The sequence below is a fragment of the Tarenaya hassleriana genome, unplaced genomic scaffold, assembly GCF_000463585.1.
Source record: "Tarenaya hassleriana unplaced genomic scaffold, ASM46358v1 Cleome17, whole genome shotgun sequence".
NCBI classification, from domain to species: Eukaryota; Viridiplantae; Streptophyta; class Magnoliopsida; order Brassicales; family Cleomaceae; genus Tarenaya; species Tarenaya hassleriana.
Genome location: NW_010965122.1, coordinates 585,976 through 599,822, shown reverse-complemented (window position 1 = coordinate 599,822; position 13,847 = coordinate 585,976). Strand labels below are relative to the sequence as shown.

General features: G+C 39.4%; 2 protein-coding genes across 2 annotated transcripts; both read left to right on the top strand.

The window, feature by feature from the left end:
• The first annotated feature begins 2,421 nt into the window (after positions 1 to 2,421).
• LOC104809863 (protein gar2) lies at positions 2,422 to 7,184 on the top strand. The gene is made up of 9 exons (XM_010535958.2): positions 2,422 to 2,816; positions 3,202 to 3,302; positions 3,431 to 3,794; positions 4,150 to 4,929; positions 5,170 to 5,227; positions 5,388 to 5,449; positions 5,548 to 5,654; positions 5,769 to 5,856; positions 6,543 to 7,184. Exons 1-9 carry the CDS (start codon positions 2,682 to 2,684, stop codon positions 6,867 to 6,869), a joined length of 2,022 nt encoding a protein of 673 aa, XP_010534260.1. The 5' UTR covers positions 2,422 to 2,681; the 3' UTR covers positions 6,870 to 7,184.
• Positions 7,185 to 9,051: 1,867 nt separating this feature from the next.
• On the top strand, positions 9,052 to 10,887 carry LOC104809862 (transcription termination factor MTEF1, chloroplastic-like). Its single transcript, XM_010535957.1, has 2 exons — positions 9,052 to 9,076; positions 9,554 to 10,887. The coding sequence occupies exon 2, from the start codon at positions 9,558 to 9,560 to the stop codon at positions 10,758 to 10,760; it is 1,203 nt and encodes a 400-aa protein (XP_010534259.1). The 5' UTR covers positions 9,052 to 9,076; positions 9,554 to 9,557; the 3' UTR covers positions 10,761 to 10,887.
• Positions 10,888 to 13,847: the final 2,960 nt, after the last annotated feature.

The window sequence follows — 13,847 nt, the reverse complement described above, 5'->3', positions numbered from 1 at the left end:
CCGTTTGTTTCTAAACCTTCATCGGAATGTCCTCTTTCATATCCAAGCAATAGATTATAGAAAACCCAAGTTTAACAAGATAGAAAATGGTTCGCAACTCCTGTACCTCGTATGAACTCGTGATTCTGCACATTTCAGTTTTTCCTCAATTTTCGTTCGTCCATATCTCCCTCGTTTCTCAACCAAATTAGGTTCCTTTTGTTTCTAAATCCTCATTGAAATATTCTTTTTCAAGTCCAAGCAACAAACCATTGAGATATCACGGTTACAAGATAAAAACAAGAGTACATAGAGGCGACCCACATTAGTTTTCTATGTTTTTAGGCTTGTTTTACCTGTCTTTTATTTACGAAAGTAATTTAAATAATTTATTTGAAAATCGGGGTATTACAGGTATAGCCTACAATCCTAGACACATCGCATGGCTAGGTGCGTCTCGCATGCCCGTCACATCGCATGACGTTGGCCATCGCATCCCACGATCATCAAAGCCGTATGGCATCGCACCATAGGTATAGCCTACAATCCTAGCCATATTGCAGGGCTAGGTGTGCCTCGCACGTCCGTCACATCGCATGACGTTGGCCATCGCATCTCGCGATCATCAAAACCGTATCGCATCCCATAATAGGTATAGCCTACAATCCTAGCCACATCGCATGGCTAGGTGCGCATCGCACTCCCGTCACATCGCATGACGTTGGTCATCGCATCAAGCGATCATCAAAACCGTATGGCATCGCACCATAGGTATATCCTACAATCTTAGCCACATCGCATAGCTAAGTGCGCCTCACACACCTTTCACATCGCATGACGTTGGCTGTCGTTTTGCACGACAATATCACCTCAAGTGCTTGTCACATCATATGACGTCCGATGTCTCTTCGCGTGACACAATGGGATACAATCACAATCATGCTCTCCTCGCATCGCACGAGTGAGCTTCAACCATAGCATTCAATGTGCATCATCACCCCCCGGCTACAATCACGCGTATCACGGTATCCAACCTCTCACCGCCTTACCGTTCAAAGCCATGCAATGCTACAAAAAATAAGCACACAACGATTCACTCGCGATCTTTATCCTCACGTCTCACCGCACGTAATCATTTAATTCATTCAGATTTCTTTTCTTTTTTCTATCAAGTTTAGTCCGGACCGGATCGGAATTCGGACCGCATCTGGTCGATCCCCTATTCGTTGGTCAATCGGAGCATTTTTTGTCCAAAACAGGTCTGGAGATTGATATTTTTGTAATTTAGTCTCATGACTGCCCTTTGTAGTTTTTCTTTTGGTAAATATAAGAATCACATTCATACCAAACCCCACTCTATTGGGATGGAATAACATTGGTTGAACTCTAAGTGAGATACTAGAGTCTATAGAACAATTACTTTACTTATTTGACAATCGGTCACTTATACCATATAGACAGAACACAATTCTAGAATTTGTGCTTCAATTTTCTAGGATGTTGAAACTTTCTTGCATATTTTTTTATAAGACTCTACGACAGATAACACCATCTTTTTGACAATTCAAACCAGACCTAGTTTCTGAGATACTATAGCGATGTTTTAGATAATCATTGTATTTGTTTTGGCTTTGGATTATTATCACATCTTTTCTCTACTCTACTTATTTTTAGAGCAAAGCGATACCGGGCAATGACTTTTTTGGTTATTCTGACATTTCACCTCTTTTGAATAGGTTGGAAAACGTTTTGTTACAATAATAAATATACCAATTTTTAACAAAAAAATACAAAAATATAGGAGAAATATAAAAAAAAGTAGTTTTTTTAAAGATATTTAATTAAATGTAAATTATGAAAAAATCCCAATAAATTTAATTAAAAATATTAAATCATTAATTTTATTCAGAATCTTTTTTTATAAATTTATACCATCTAAAAATTCAAATAAAAATTATAGTTTTGTAAAAAAATAGAATGAATTAATTAAATCGTAAAATTTTAATTATTTTTATAAAATATTTTTCGCCTGTCAAAACATTTTAATATATATTTTTTTAAAATCTCAAATGTTTTTTCAATGTTTTAAATGATTAATAGATTAATTCTAATATTAGGCACTAATAATAAACAATTTTAGATTGAGTTCTAAAATTCAAAATCAATAATTAGATAAAAGATATTTCGGCGGACAGAAGTGATGTTGGATGGTGATAAATATATTAAACAGATGAATACAAACCGATAAAATATAAAAATAATAAAATATTATGAAAGTAAAATTGTGTAATTATCTTTTAAAAAATTATTCGCTTACAAAATGTAATTGTAAATACGTTAAACTGAAATAGAAAATGCATTAGTTGGGATAAATTTTCAATACATACATGTAGTACATATATTTTCAGTTGTTTGGTCTTATTTAGTTTTGCGTCTCAAAAGCCCGCTCCATATAATTAGGGCTATCTCTTGGATGTTCCTCCCGACTCCTGAGATATTCGTAATCCGGACCAAAAGCCAAACCCTAGCTGTAGAATTTGCGTGAACTCTTCCCTAAAAAATAATTCTCAAATTTTCGTCGAGGGTTTTGTGCGCATCTGTTTCAGACAATTGATTTTTGCATTTTGGTTTCGCTGGCGACGGAGCACTGCTGTGCGGAAATTTAGGGGTCTCTTCTATTTCGGAAGGGAATTTCGGCGGAGATGGGCAGCGCGGATCAAATTGACGATCGGACCTTCAATGCTGATTTCAGTAACGAAGGAGTGGCGAAGCTGAGAGAGAGAGTGAAGGATAAGCTGAAGGAGTTCATGGGGGATTACACCGATGACACTCTTGTGGTATGAATCTCTCGTTCCTATTAGATTCTCGGCTCTCTTGGAGATGGTTTTTGTGACATCCAGATTTTATTGTCGGATTTGGGTATGAAGATGAGTTGGATTTCGGCCATATACCCTCACTGTTTCTAGAATCACTCGATTAATGTCGTTAATGGAAAATGCCCATCTAGATTATTCGTTTTGCAGTAAAAGATCAATGTTTAGTTTTCTGCTTCGCATATTCCGCAGATGCGATTTGACAATATATTGCATCTTGTGCGTACATATTCCATGCCAACTTTGCATGTTTTGAAAAATGTTGTATTGCGGTTTTGATTTGCGTTCTCTGTAGTGCTCGAATCGAAAGCTTCTATGTATTGAAGTGACATTTAGTTTCTGTTCACAGGAGTATGTAATTGTCTTGCTCAGAAATGGGAGAAGGAAAGAGGAAGCGCAGAATGAACTCAATGTATTTCTAGGGGACGACAGCAAATCCTTTATAAACTGGTATTTTACTCGTTTTATTTTCCTGTCTGAAAGCTGTGTATTGTTATAAATACTCATGGTTACTTCAAAACAAGGATTATAATTTTGGTTAAAGATTGCTGTGTAGTAATTTACCAACATATTTGCAGGTTGTGGGATCATTTGGCTGAAAGTCTGGATGAATACCTTTGTTCTCAAGAATCTCTTATCGAACAAACTACCAAGATAAAATCAGTGATAGGCAGTCAGGATGATAATAAAGAGTCTGTGCATTTGGATTCTGAATCTGAAAAGGGACAATCTGATAAACCACTCTTAAGTCGGCGCAGTAGAAAATGGAGAGAGCTGCCAAATGATGCTGCTAAGGTCCCTCCTCTTATTAGTTCCGAGGTTCACAAAATTGATTACGAAGAGAAGAAAGATCGCAGAGGCAGACATGATCGAAGGTCTCCATCTCCACAGGCTCGGTCCCGCAGGAAAAGGAGTCGAAGTGATGACCGGAAGGATGAACAGGTTAATATCCTGAATCTCTGTTGAACAGGTGGTAGATCCATGTAAAATTAGGATTACAAATTTGAAAAATCAGTTAGGATTTCTTTTTCTTGGATGTCATGTATGATGGTGTATTTCTCAGAGTAAAATTATGGCCTAATGCACCATTTGTTTCATCGATTTATGGTACTGAAGTCTTGGAGTTCCTTAATAGCTATAAATATGCATTGCTGGGTTTCCTTGTGGCTTCCTTTAGTGCAAGTTTTCATAACCTTTGAAAAGATCTTATCTACATCCACAAGTCATTTGTGTAGAGGTAAGATATTGATACTACTTATGGTTATCTGATTTTGTTTTTCCTTGGCATCTTTGACAGAGGGAGGCTAAACATGATGTTTCTCGCCGGCTACTTCAGTTTGCTGTACGAGATGCTCTGGCTATTTCAAAACCATCTAATTCTCTAAAGGAATCCTCATCGAAGCGTCTTCGTTCTGTGGTGTCAACATCCACTGAAGACTCATCTGCCCCTGAACCACCTCAGAGAATTCGTTCTGTTGCTAGGGTTGTGAATCCTATGTCAACTGTTATGAAAGCTGTCGCTGAAGCAGCTGAAGATGTGAAGAAAACCAAAACTGGTAGAAGTGTGTTTGACCGAATTAGTCATTCTACCGATTTATCTGAGACTCTAGACCAACATGTGGTACTCAGAGATGCTGCCCCTGAGAATGAAGAGCGGGTTCAGCCTCAATACCCTCATGGTCTTGACTACAATGGAACATATGACAAGAATATGTCAACCTTTGATACCGGCTTGCAATTGAATGCTATGTCTAATCATGGCAAACCCAGTATAGGTGTTAAAGTTTCTCACACAAGTTTTCTTGGTAGGAACAGAACTGACAATCCAACAAGTGTGTATCATAATGTCGCCATTGAAAATCACGTTACTCAAGTGGATGCGATGTTCAAGAATACAAGTTTCTCTGGGAATATCGATCCAGGGAAACACTTTAGACTTCATGGGCAGAGGGAAGTAGCAGATGTGGGTCCTCAAACTCAAAGATCTCTGCAGGAAGGCAAGATAAATACCAATGAAGCTGTCATCCAATCATCCAAGGCGAACATGTCCAGTACTACTGTGATTACGAATGGAAATGTAAGTTAAAATGTCCAGAGAGTTGCACATCCCTTAAATTTAGTCTTTTTGTATGATATTTTTGAAAGTGTCCCCAAAGAATTTATTGGCATTGTTTTTGCAGAACATCTCGGTGATTTTCTTGTCAGATATTATTTTATTAATCTTCTTCAAGCTGATGCTTTGACAAAATTTTCTCTGGTTAATGATGATGTTGGACTCCTGATACAAGCTGTTTTTTTAAAAAAAAATCTTAAACAGGTAAAACCCGCTACAAATGTCCAGCAAGGAGCTCCAAAAACACCATTATCTACTCCAGGTGAGTTTCAAATTGTGTTGGCCTTAGGTTATGCTGGAAAACCATAATTTTGAATTTTTTTTGGTTGTCTCCATTTCAGATCATCACTTTGGTTCATGTGACTATAACTGTGCTTGATGTGTTGTTCTAAGAGGCTGTATTGATTGATGGTATTTTGCAGTGACGTTGTCTACCATCCGCCCTTCAGAAGATGCTGATGCTCGGACAATCTTTGTAACCAATGTAAAAACTTATACTTAATGTTATATTTACTCTTGAATTGGATGGAGCATACACTTCTTATTTGGGAACACATTTTCACAAGATTGTTCATGTAACAGGTTCACTTTGGTGCCACAAAAGATAGCTTGTCAAGGCATTTTAACAAATTTGGTGAGGTGCTGAAAGTTGTCATAGTTACAGATCCGGCAACAAGGCAACCAACAGGGTGAGTATTTGAATTCATAATTCACTATGGACTGCTTCATTGTCTAGATATCAGTTAGATACACAGTTCAGTTTTCAGTGACATCTGTATTCTAATTCTCGTTGCAATTTGCAGATCAGCATATATTGAGTTCATGCGCAAAGAAGCTGCAGACAACGCATTGTCTCTGGATGGCACCTCGTTTATGTCCAGGATTCTCAAGGTTTTCCCCCCTCCCCCCCCCACAAAATCCTTGTTTTGGTTTAGTCAATGAAACCTTTTTGATCGGTTATGATTTCAATTATATGCGGACACATCAATTTCCCGATTAATTCAGTGACAGTTTTTTAAGATTTATAAAGAAGTGCGTATTCTATGTGTACAATAGACTCTGTTTGTGGTTCCAACTAGGGGTAGTCATTTCGGGTTTAGGTTCGGGTTTATTCAGGTTCGGTTAGTTCGGTTTTAGAAAAACTATAACCATTCGTTTTTTATATTGAATTCGCTCGAAGTCTATTTGGGTTCGGGTTTTACTGATAAACATACTCAATTTTCAGATGATTTTTTCGATTTCTCCAGTTTTTTTTTATTATTTCGGTTCGGTTTGAGTTTGGTTTTTTCAGTTTTAGATAAACCACAATCATTTGTTTTTATATCGTATTTGATTCAGTTAGGATTGTGTTATTTGATTTGGATTGAATCGGTTATTCGATTACTAACCAAATTGGCCACCTCTATTCCAACACGTGTTTATTGCCATATCCATCCAAACTTGCAAATATATTGTTCTCTCATATGGGGATATGTTATGATCGGTTAACCATCTCTCGAGATCATAGAGTCTGCTATTTCGCACAGATTTATGAAGAGACTTAACCCGAAACTTGAATATGTTTGTAATGGGTGCAGATTGTGAAAGGGAGCTCGAGCCAGCAAGATGCAGCTCCGACAATGGCATGGCCCCGAGCCACACGAGGGTCTACATATACACCGACAAGGTTCCCTAGAGCCTCCCCATATGGAAGAGGAATGCTCGGCGGATTCATGGGCCGTCCTCCCGTCAGACCGGGAGCCAGGAGTATGCAATGGAAGCGTGATTCTTCAGCAGCAGCAACAGCAGTCACCGAGTTCAGTTCTGGTACCGGAAACAGCGGCTCAACCCCCATTGCTGCTCGTAGCCTCACATACATCCGGACGGACCAAAAATCAGAAGCAAATGATGCCACGAAGATATAACCGGAAAAGATTAGGATATAAGAGGTACTTTGCTCTTATGTTTGAATCGGTGCCATGCCCATGAACGAACGGCGATATTAGTATAAACTTCTCTGGAAATAGGGTTATTATAAGGCGCGCGGCAGGAGGAGGGAAATGATGAAAATCTTTTGCAGACTGGTATTGAAAATTTTGTGAATAGCGAGAGGGCAGGAGGTTGGTGATATTTTCCTTTTTTTTTTTTTTGCAGACTATTATTATGATTATGTTTTGGATTAGAAGATTCTGAAAATAATTGGAGAGAAAAGAAAAGAACAAAGATGGTGGTGTACCCAATCGGTATTTTTTTTTTATGGTTCTTTCATATTGAATGCTGAAAAAGAAAATTCAACTGCGTAAGGGTTGATGATATCTGCACATACTGCAGATTGGTATCCACAATCTTTGTGTTACGTGTCTTTGCACGTTTAAAAAACCTGGGTGGTGGTACAAGTCATGAGAAGATGTCTAAAGAGTGCTGAGTGGTGTTAAACGGTGGGATAGAAAATGGTCTATACGTGTTAGAGGGTAGAATGGTTCCAAAAGTGGTAGCTCGGGTAACATTTTTTCACCATAGAAGATGATCTACAGGTGGATAAACTTTTGTGAAGGATGAGAGTTCAGATTTCAGTGCAAGGTAGTCCAAGGGAATCGTCACATGTGTCGTAACGAGGATTCGAGTGTCGACTTACCAAGGGACCTCGAGAGGTCATCTACGTGGAGTAGAAGCTTGTGACGAGTGGTTTGCTCGAGAAAGAAACAGAGTATAGAGAAGTTAGGCCACCAATTAGGGTCAGTGGAGTCGGGGAGTGTAGCGGGTTTTCAGGTACAGGATGTAGACTACACTTGCGGCAAAGCACGCACATACATATTCTACCACTCCATCCATTTCATAAAGTTTGACGTTTTTGAAAAAGTCGAAGAGTAAAACAGAAAAACTAAGATGTTTTATTCACTTGAGAAAAATGTCAAGTACAATTCACTTTTTGTTAGAGTTATTCAACACCCAGATGAAACTCCCTCTGAATTTCAACTCACTCTCATAATGAATTCTACCGATCAAAAACCTCAGATCCACGTCCAAACATAAACGTTCAGCAAAGGAACAGAGATTTTTCCATTAGATCTCCCTTCAGATTTACGCTCAAACACTCACCAGAGAAAAAAAATTTGTTCAATCGGTCTCTTTCTCAAACTCACATTCACCAAATAGTGAGTGCTCACACACCAAAAAACTCTCTAAAGAAAAATATGTTTTGCTCTTCGTAAGAAGAAATATGCAGTTTGTCTCTTTTATATAGGCTCATCCAATTCGCCTTAGACCTTCACGATTTGATAGACTCCTCCTTGGTTCTCTTCGATTTCATCTCTATCTCCAAAATCTCATCTTTATCTCTATCTCTTAAGTCTTTGGCTTTATCTCTAAGATTTTGTCTATCTCAAATCTCCTCAAATCTTCTTAGTGATTTTATCTTCATCTCTTCGAATCAAATCTAAACTTCTTGACTCTATACTTTCAGATTGATTTCCCTAAAATCTCTCCAAGTGGGTGACATTGAGTCCATCTCAATCTTTTAGAGTCATTAACTTTTTTTCTAACTCTTCAGACTTACTTCAAAATATCTCGAACTGTATTTCGTCGGATTTCTCTTATGAAATCTCTCAAATTTGTTGAATCTGTAATAACCACTTAACCACAAAAAAATACATGTACACATAATTGCACTAACAGTTTTAATTTTGTTCACATTTTTTTAGAAAACAGAAAAAAAAGTCAAATATATTCTTTAATAACACAAATAGTAATATTATTATTAATAATCTATTGGAATTGGATAGTTTTTATTAAAGATAAAATTATAAATCATTTTAAAATTTTGTCTAGAAACATAAAATGATAATTATTTAGTAAAAACGTTAAACATTGTGGGAGTACACATAGAGTCATAGGATCGAGGAGGCCTTTACGGGACGACTAGAAGGATTCTAAGGAAGAGACGAACAAAGTTCACTGAATGCCCTTTGTATAACCAAATAATTATTCCATTGTAAGATGAATGGATATTGGGCCTTACATATGGGCTTTACAAAAGGCCCAATAACTGAAACGCCTTTTCGACCCTGTTGTCGTCCCCGTTGGAATCCAGAATGCAACCTAGTGAGAGTTGGCGTCTCCGAATCCGACCTCGGTGAGATCTCTGCCAGACCAGTTATAGGTTCGATTTTCGATCGGGTTCTTGGTCTCTCTAGATTGTTCTGTGTTCATCAGATTTCATGCATGTGATTATTTTCTTCGCTTAAATATCCCAAATTATGTCTTTATTGATGAATCTAAAGTTCTAGGGTTTAGTGCCAGAGAATCTACACCTGTCTCTGTTTCCCATTCCCGTCGAGCGTGATGAATTCTTTATGCGTTTCTGGTTTTTAGTTGCTCAAAATTTCGAATTTGTCTTGCTTGGGCTTGTGATTTAGATTCTTTGCACTATGCTCGTCTGCATCAGTTGTCGTTTTTTATGCGTTTGTATACAATGTGTATTCTTCTGTTTCAGTTGGACTTTGGGCATGTTCATCTCCATCTTTGCGCTTGAATCTTCCGTGTTGGTTCTTCTATGGAGCATTCGAGCTTTCTCTTGAACTGAAGTACTTATAGCCGTTTTGAAATTCAGGAAGATGATTCATTCACTTCGGAGAACAAAATTGATCGCCTTGGTGAATATTCTAGCATATACACCGACGCAGTTTACTTCTGTATCGAGTTTGGAACGGCTGAGGTTTTTGTCTACTCTGGTTCCAGCTCAGGACAACAGTAGTAAATCTTCATTTAGCATATCTAGTTTGATTGGTAGTGCTCCTGAGTCTGATGTTGACTGTTTGCAATCGTCAAACAAACCAAATTTGGTCTTGAAATTCCTCAAAGATAATGGTTTCTCTGAGTCTCAGATAAAATCCGTTGTTTCTCGATGGCCACGTATCCTCGTCTCAGACCCTGAGAAAACCCTGAGGCCAAAAATGGACTTTCTCTTTTCGAAAGGGATATCAAAACCTGAATTTCTGAGAATAGTTTCAGAGGAACCAAGGGTACTGAACCGCAGTGTGGAGAAACACTTGATACCTCTATTTGATATGCTGAAGGATGTGACTGGCAGCAAGAAGAATGCAGTTCGAGCTGTCAGAAACTACCCATTCGTGTTCCGCTGCAGCACTAAAAAGTCCATTGAGCTGAATATGAAGAAGTTGCATGATGCTGGGGTTCCCAAATACAGGATTGCCAAGTTGATGATTCTCCGACTTAGAGGATTTGCTCGACAACCATCAAGGTTCGAGGAAGCGATAGCCATGGTCAAAGCAATGGGGTTTCAACCCAGGGAACCCACATTTGGTATTGCAGTTGGAGCGATTGGATGGTGCAGTAAATCTACTTGGGAAGGGAAAATGAATCAGTTCAGGAGCTATGGTTTGTCCGATTCGGAGATCTTGGTAGGGTTCAAGAAGCAACCATCAATCATGATGTTCAAAGAGAAGAACACGAGAGCGAAAATGAACTTCTTCCTCAAGGGTATGCACTGGAGTCTAAACAAGGTGATAGTGGCACCACAGATCTTGTTGTTGAGCCTAGAGAAGAGAATAATTCCCCGTCTCACGGTTCTTCATCTCTTGGAAAGCCAGGGAGAGGTGAAGGAAGGAGAAATCAGTTCGGTTACCTGGTTACTGAAGTTACCCGAAAAAAAGTTTGTGGAGGAATTCGTTACCCGTTATGAAGATCGAATCCCTCAGGTCGTGGATGCGCACGAGGGCAAGTTGGAGATGGAAGATCTTCATAGGCTAAATTCGAAGGCTGTGTTCAAGAGGAATGAGTTCTGGTCAGGTTCTTAGATCTTTAACAATACTGTATTTTCATTTAAAGTTCCATTCCGACTATAATGGTTCTGTCTTTCTTCAAACATGGATCATTAAAATGTATTGGTAACCTCTCTGTTTCAATCTCCATTCTCCATTTTCTTGTCCTTATTAAAGCATGCATAACATTTACATTTTCCTTGGGGAGTCTTTGAAACTTATACAGTAAAAGATTGGTTTTGTTGGTATCAGAGCTAATCGGGAACTATCACCGAAACTCAACGCCAAAGGATGCTATGTTAAAGGTGGATTTGCGGAAGGCTTTTGAATCTATCAAATAGGATATCGTCATAGCTATCCTTCAAACAATGGAATTCCTGAGGCTGTTCATACAGTGGGTCAAGCAATGCCTCACAACACCAAGGTTCTCTATAGCTATAAATGGATAGATAACAACTTTTTTTTCCAGGAAAATGAGGGCTAAGGTATATCATACTTGTTCATCATCGCTGTGGAGGTTTTATCAAAACTGCTAGACCACTCCGCACAGAACAATGGTTTAAACTCCATTCACGACTTCGAGCACCACCACTACTAACCCCTTGTGTTTGTTGATGGCTTGATCGTTCTCTCTGATACTGGCGAGCGCTCCCTATCAGAAGTCACAAGGCTGTTGGAAATTTCTAAGGAATACTCTAGATTGGAGGTGGGAAAAAGACAAATCAGAGCTATTCACTGTTGGCATCACACTACAGCTGAAACTGTCCAACTATCGCAACACATGTGGATCGGGTTAGGCTCCCTACCAACGCGTTATCTTGGACTACTCCTTAGACTATGGTGATTATCGAAGGGAGATTGTGCACCACGGGTCGACAAAATCAAGAGAATGATTGAGGGCTGGTGTTAAGAACAGATTTCGGCTCGGAGCATCTACACATGGCGAAGTATCGCTCCGCACCGATGAACCAACTGATGATATTCTCTCCTTTGAAGACCGACATCTCTATCTTCTCCAGGTGGTTGTCAGACAGTCTCCACAAACCGGGATGCTTCCTGTGACGGCATATCAACAGATGGTGCAGGCAGAAGTACCTGGGCCAGCAACCTCGCCTCCAGATCTGTAGGTATGGGCGACGACGGCGAGAGCTGCTGGATCTGAGCAGAAGAAGACTCCTCCATGAGCTTCTGTTTTCCGTGGTCAGGTCGAGGTTTGATGTAAGTGCACAGATCTGCCAGCATCCGCTCGATCACTTCCACCCAAGAGAACTCCTCCTCGATCACGGTGATACTAGCCTCCATCTTGGTGATGGAAGCCTGGTTAGCCGTCACTACTTCCTCAAGGTGCTGCAGAAGTTGGTTGTTCGTTTTCAGCATGTTTGGATCGGAGAAATGCTCTGATACCAATATTGTTAAGAACAGATTTGTAAATGCCCTAATATATTGATAATCAGAGCAGAGAACAAGTTGGAAAGGTTGATGTCTAAGAGCCTCCCTCGCTCCCCTTACCAGCAAAAACCCAGAATCAAAGCATGAGAAGAATTCCCTTTCCCTGTCTAAGTATAAATACGCAGCAAAGCGGTTTCTGTCAAAGCACCACCAGCATGCCCCCAATATCGCAGACTTACTTCTCAATAAAACAGGAAACATAATAAAAGTAGCTGAGGGAAAATGGTCGCTAATATGTCCAGCTTCTTCACCAAATGCTCTGTTCTCCCCTGCCTTCTTCCTCCTACCTCGGACAACCAAATTTCTCAGCTTTGCGGGTAAATTACAACTCATTTCTTATGCCATTTATGAAACTATCCTTGTTCGGAGCTAGGTTTATCTACTGCCGAAATCAATCCTCAAGGAGATAGATGGTTTATGCTCATCCTTCCTCTACACAGACAGTTCTGGTTCGACGCGAGTCTCTCGAGAATTGAAATGCATGCCTTAAACCGAAGGGGGTCTCGGCATCAGAAAACTGGAAGATTCCATACTAGATTTTCAGAATCAAGCGGGTATGGCTTTTATTCAAGCAGGCGAGATCGCTATAGGTAACACGGGTAGAGAATAACGTCTTCAAGGGAAAGGTGTGTTGGGATGCTGCGGTAACCTTGAGGATTTTTTGGGACATGAGAAAACTTCTAAAGCTAAAGGACGTGGCCAAGGACTTTATCGTATGCAAGACTAGAGATGAGACTCGAGCCTTATTCTGGTATGATGTTTGGACTGACAGCGCGGCTCATCGATTGATTATATTGGCAAAGAAGGCACGAAGCTATTACGCTTCACAGGTTCACGAGGGATCAAACGGAGAGGAATGGGCGCTAATGGGAGCATGCTCGCCTCGTATTGAAACGCTGCAAATGCATCTGTCAACAACTTTTATTCCTCATGATGAAAAATGGAAGGATCTGTGCCTATGGAAACACTAGACTAATTCCTACAGGAATTTCTTCTCGACGTCGATGACGTGGAAACAAATCAGAAGGATCTACCCCCAGTACAGCAGCACACCCTTGTACAGTTCAAGCAAGCCATACCTAGATTTGCTGTCATCCGATGGAAAGAGATCCGACTCGAGATCAGCTCTCTAGATGGAGGGTCACCACGGATACAATCTGGACCTCATGCCAAGAGGACGAAGAGCCGCACTTTCACCTCTTTTTTGAATGGCCGGTTCGTAGGGAATTGTGGCAAACCTGTGTTGGCAGCAACCCTCCCACAAATCTACGAGATTGCTTGGGATGGGTTTCCGTTACGGGGAACGTGGGGAATGATAACGCAACGACTATGGGTTCGACTGGTTGTACCGCAACAGTTGCGGTTGCGGGTGACAGTGTTTTCAAAATATTTGATAGCGATTATAAATGATTAGTACTGACTGGTTGAGAAGTTGCTGTTGGTAGCGATTGCGGGTGGATGCAGTTAAAAGTGAATGGTTCATTACGGTTGCGGTTGCGTTTTGATATAAATTGTCAAAAAAAATATTATTTAAAAATAATTTTTTATAATAGTTTTAATTAAATTTTTCGTATCATTTGATAAAAATTATTTACTAAATTTATAATAATTAAATAATAAATTTAAAATATAAATATTATCAATTTAATTTATTTTCAAATAAAAAATAATTTT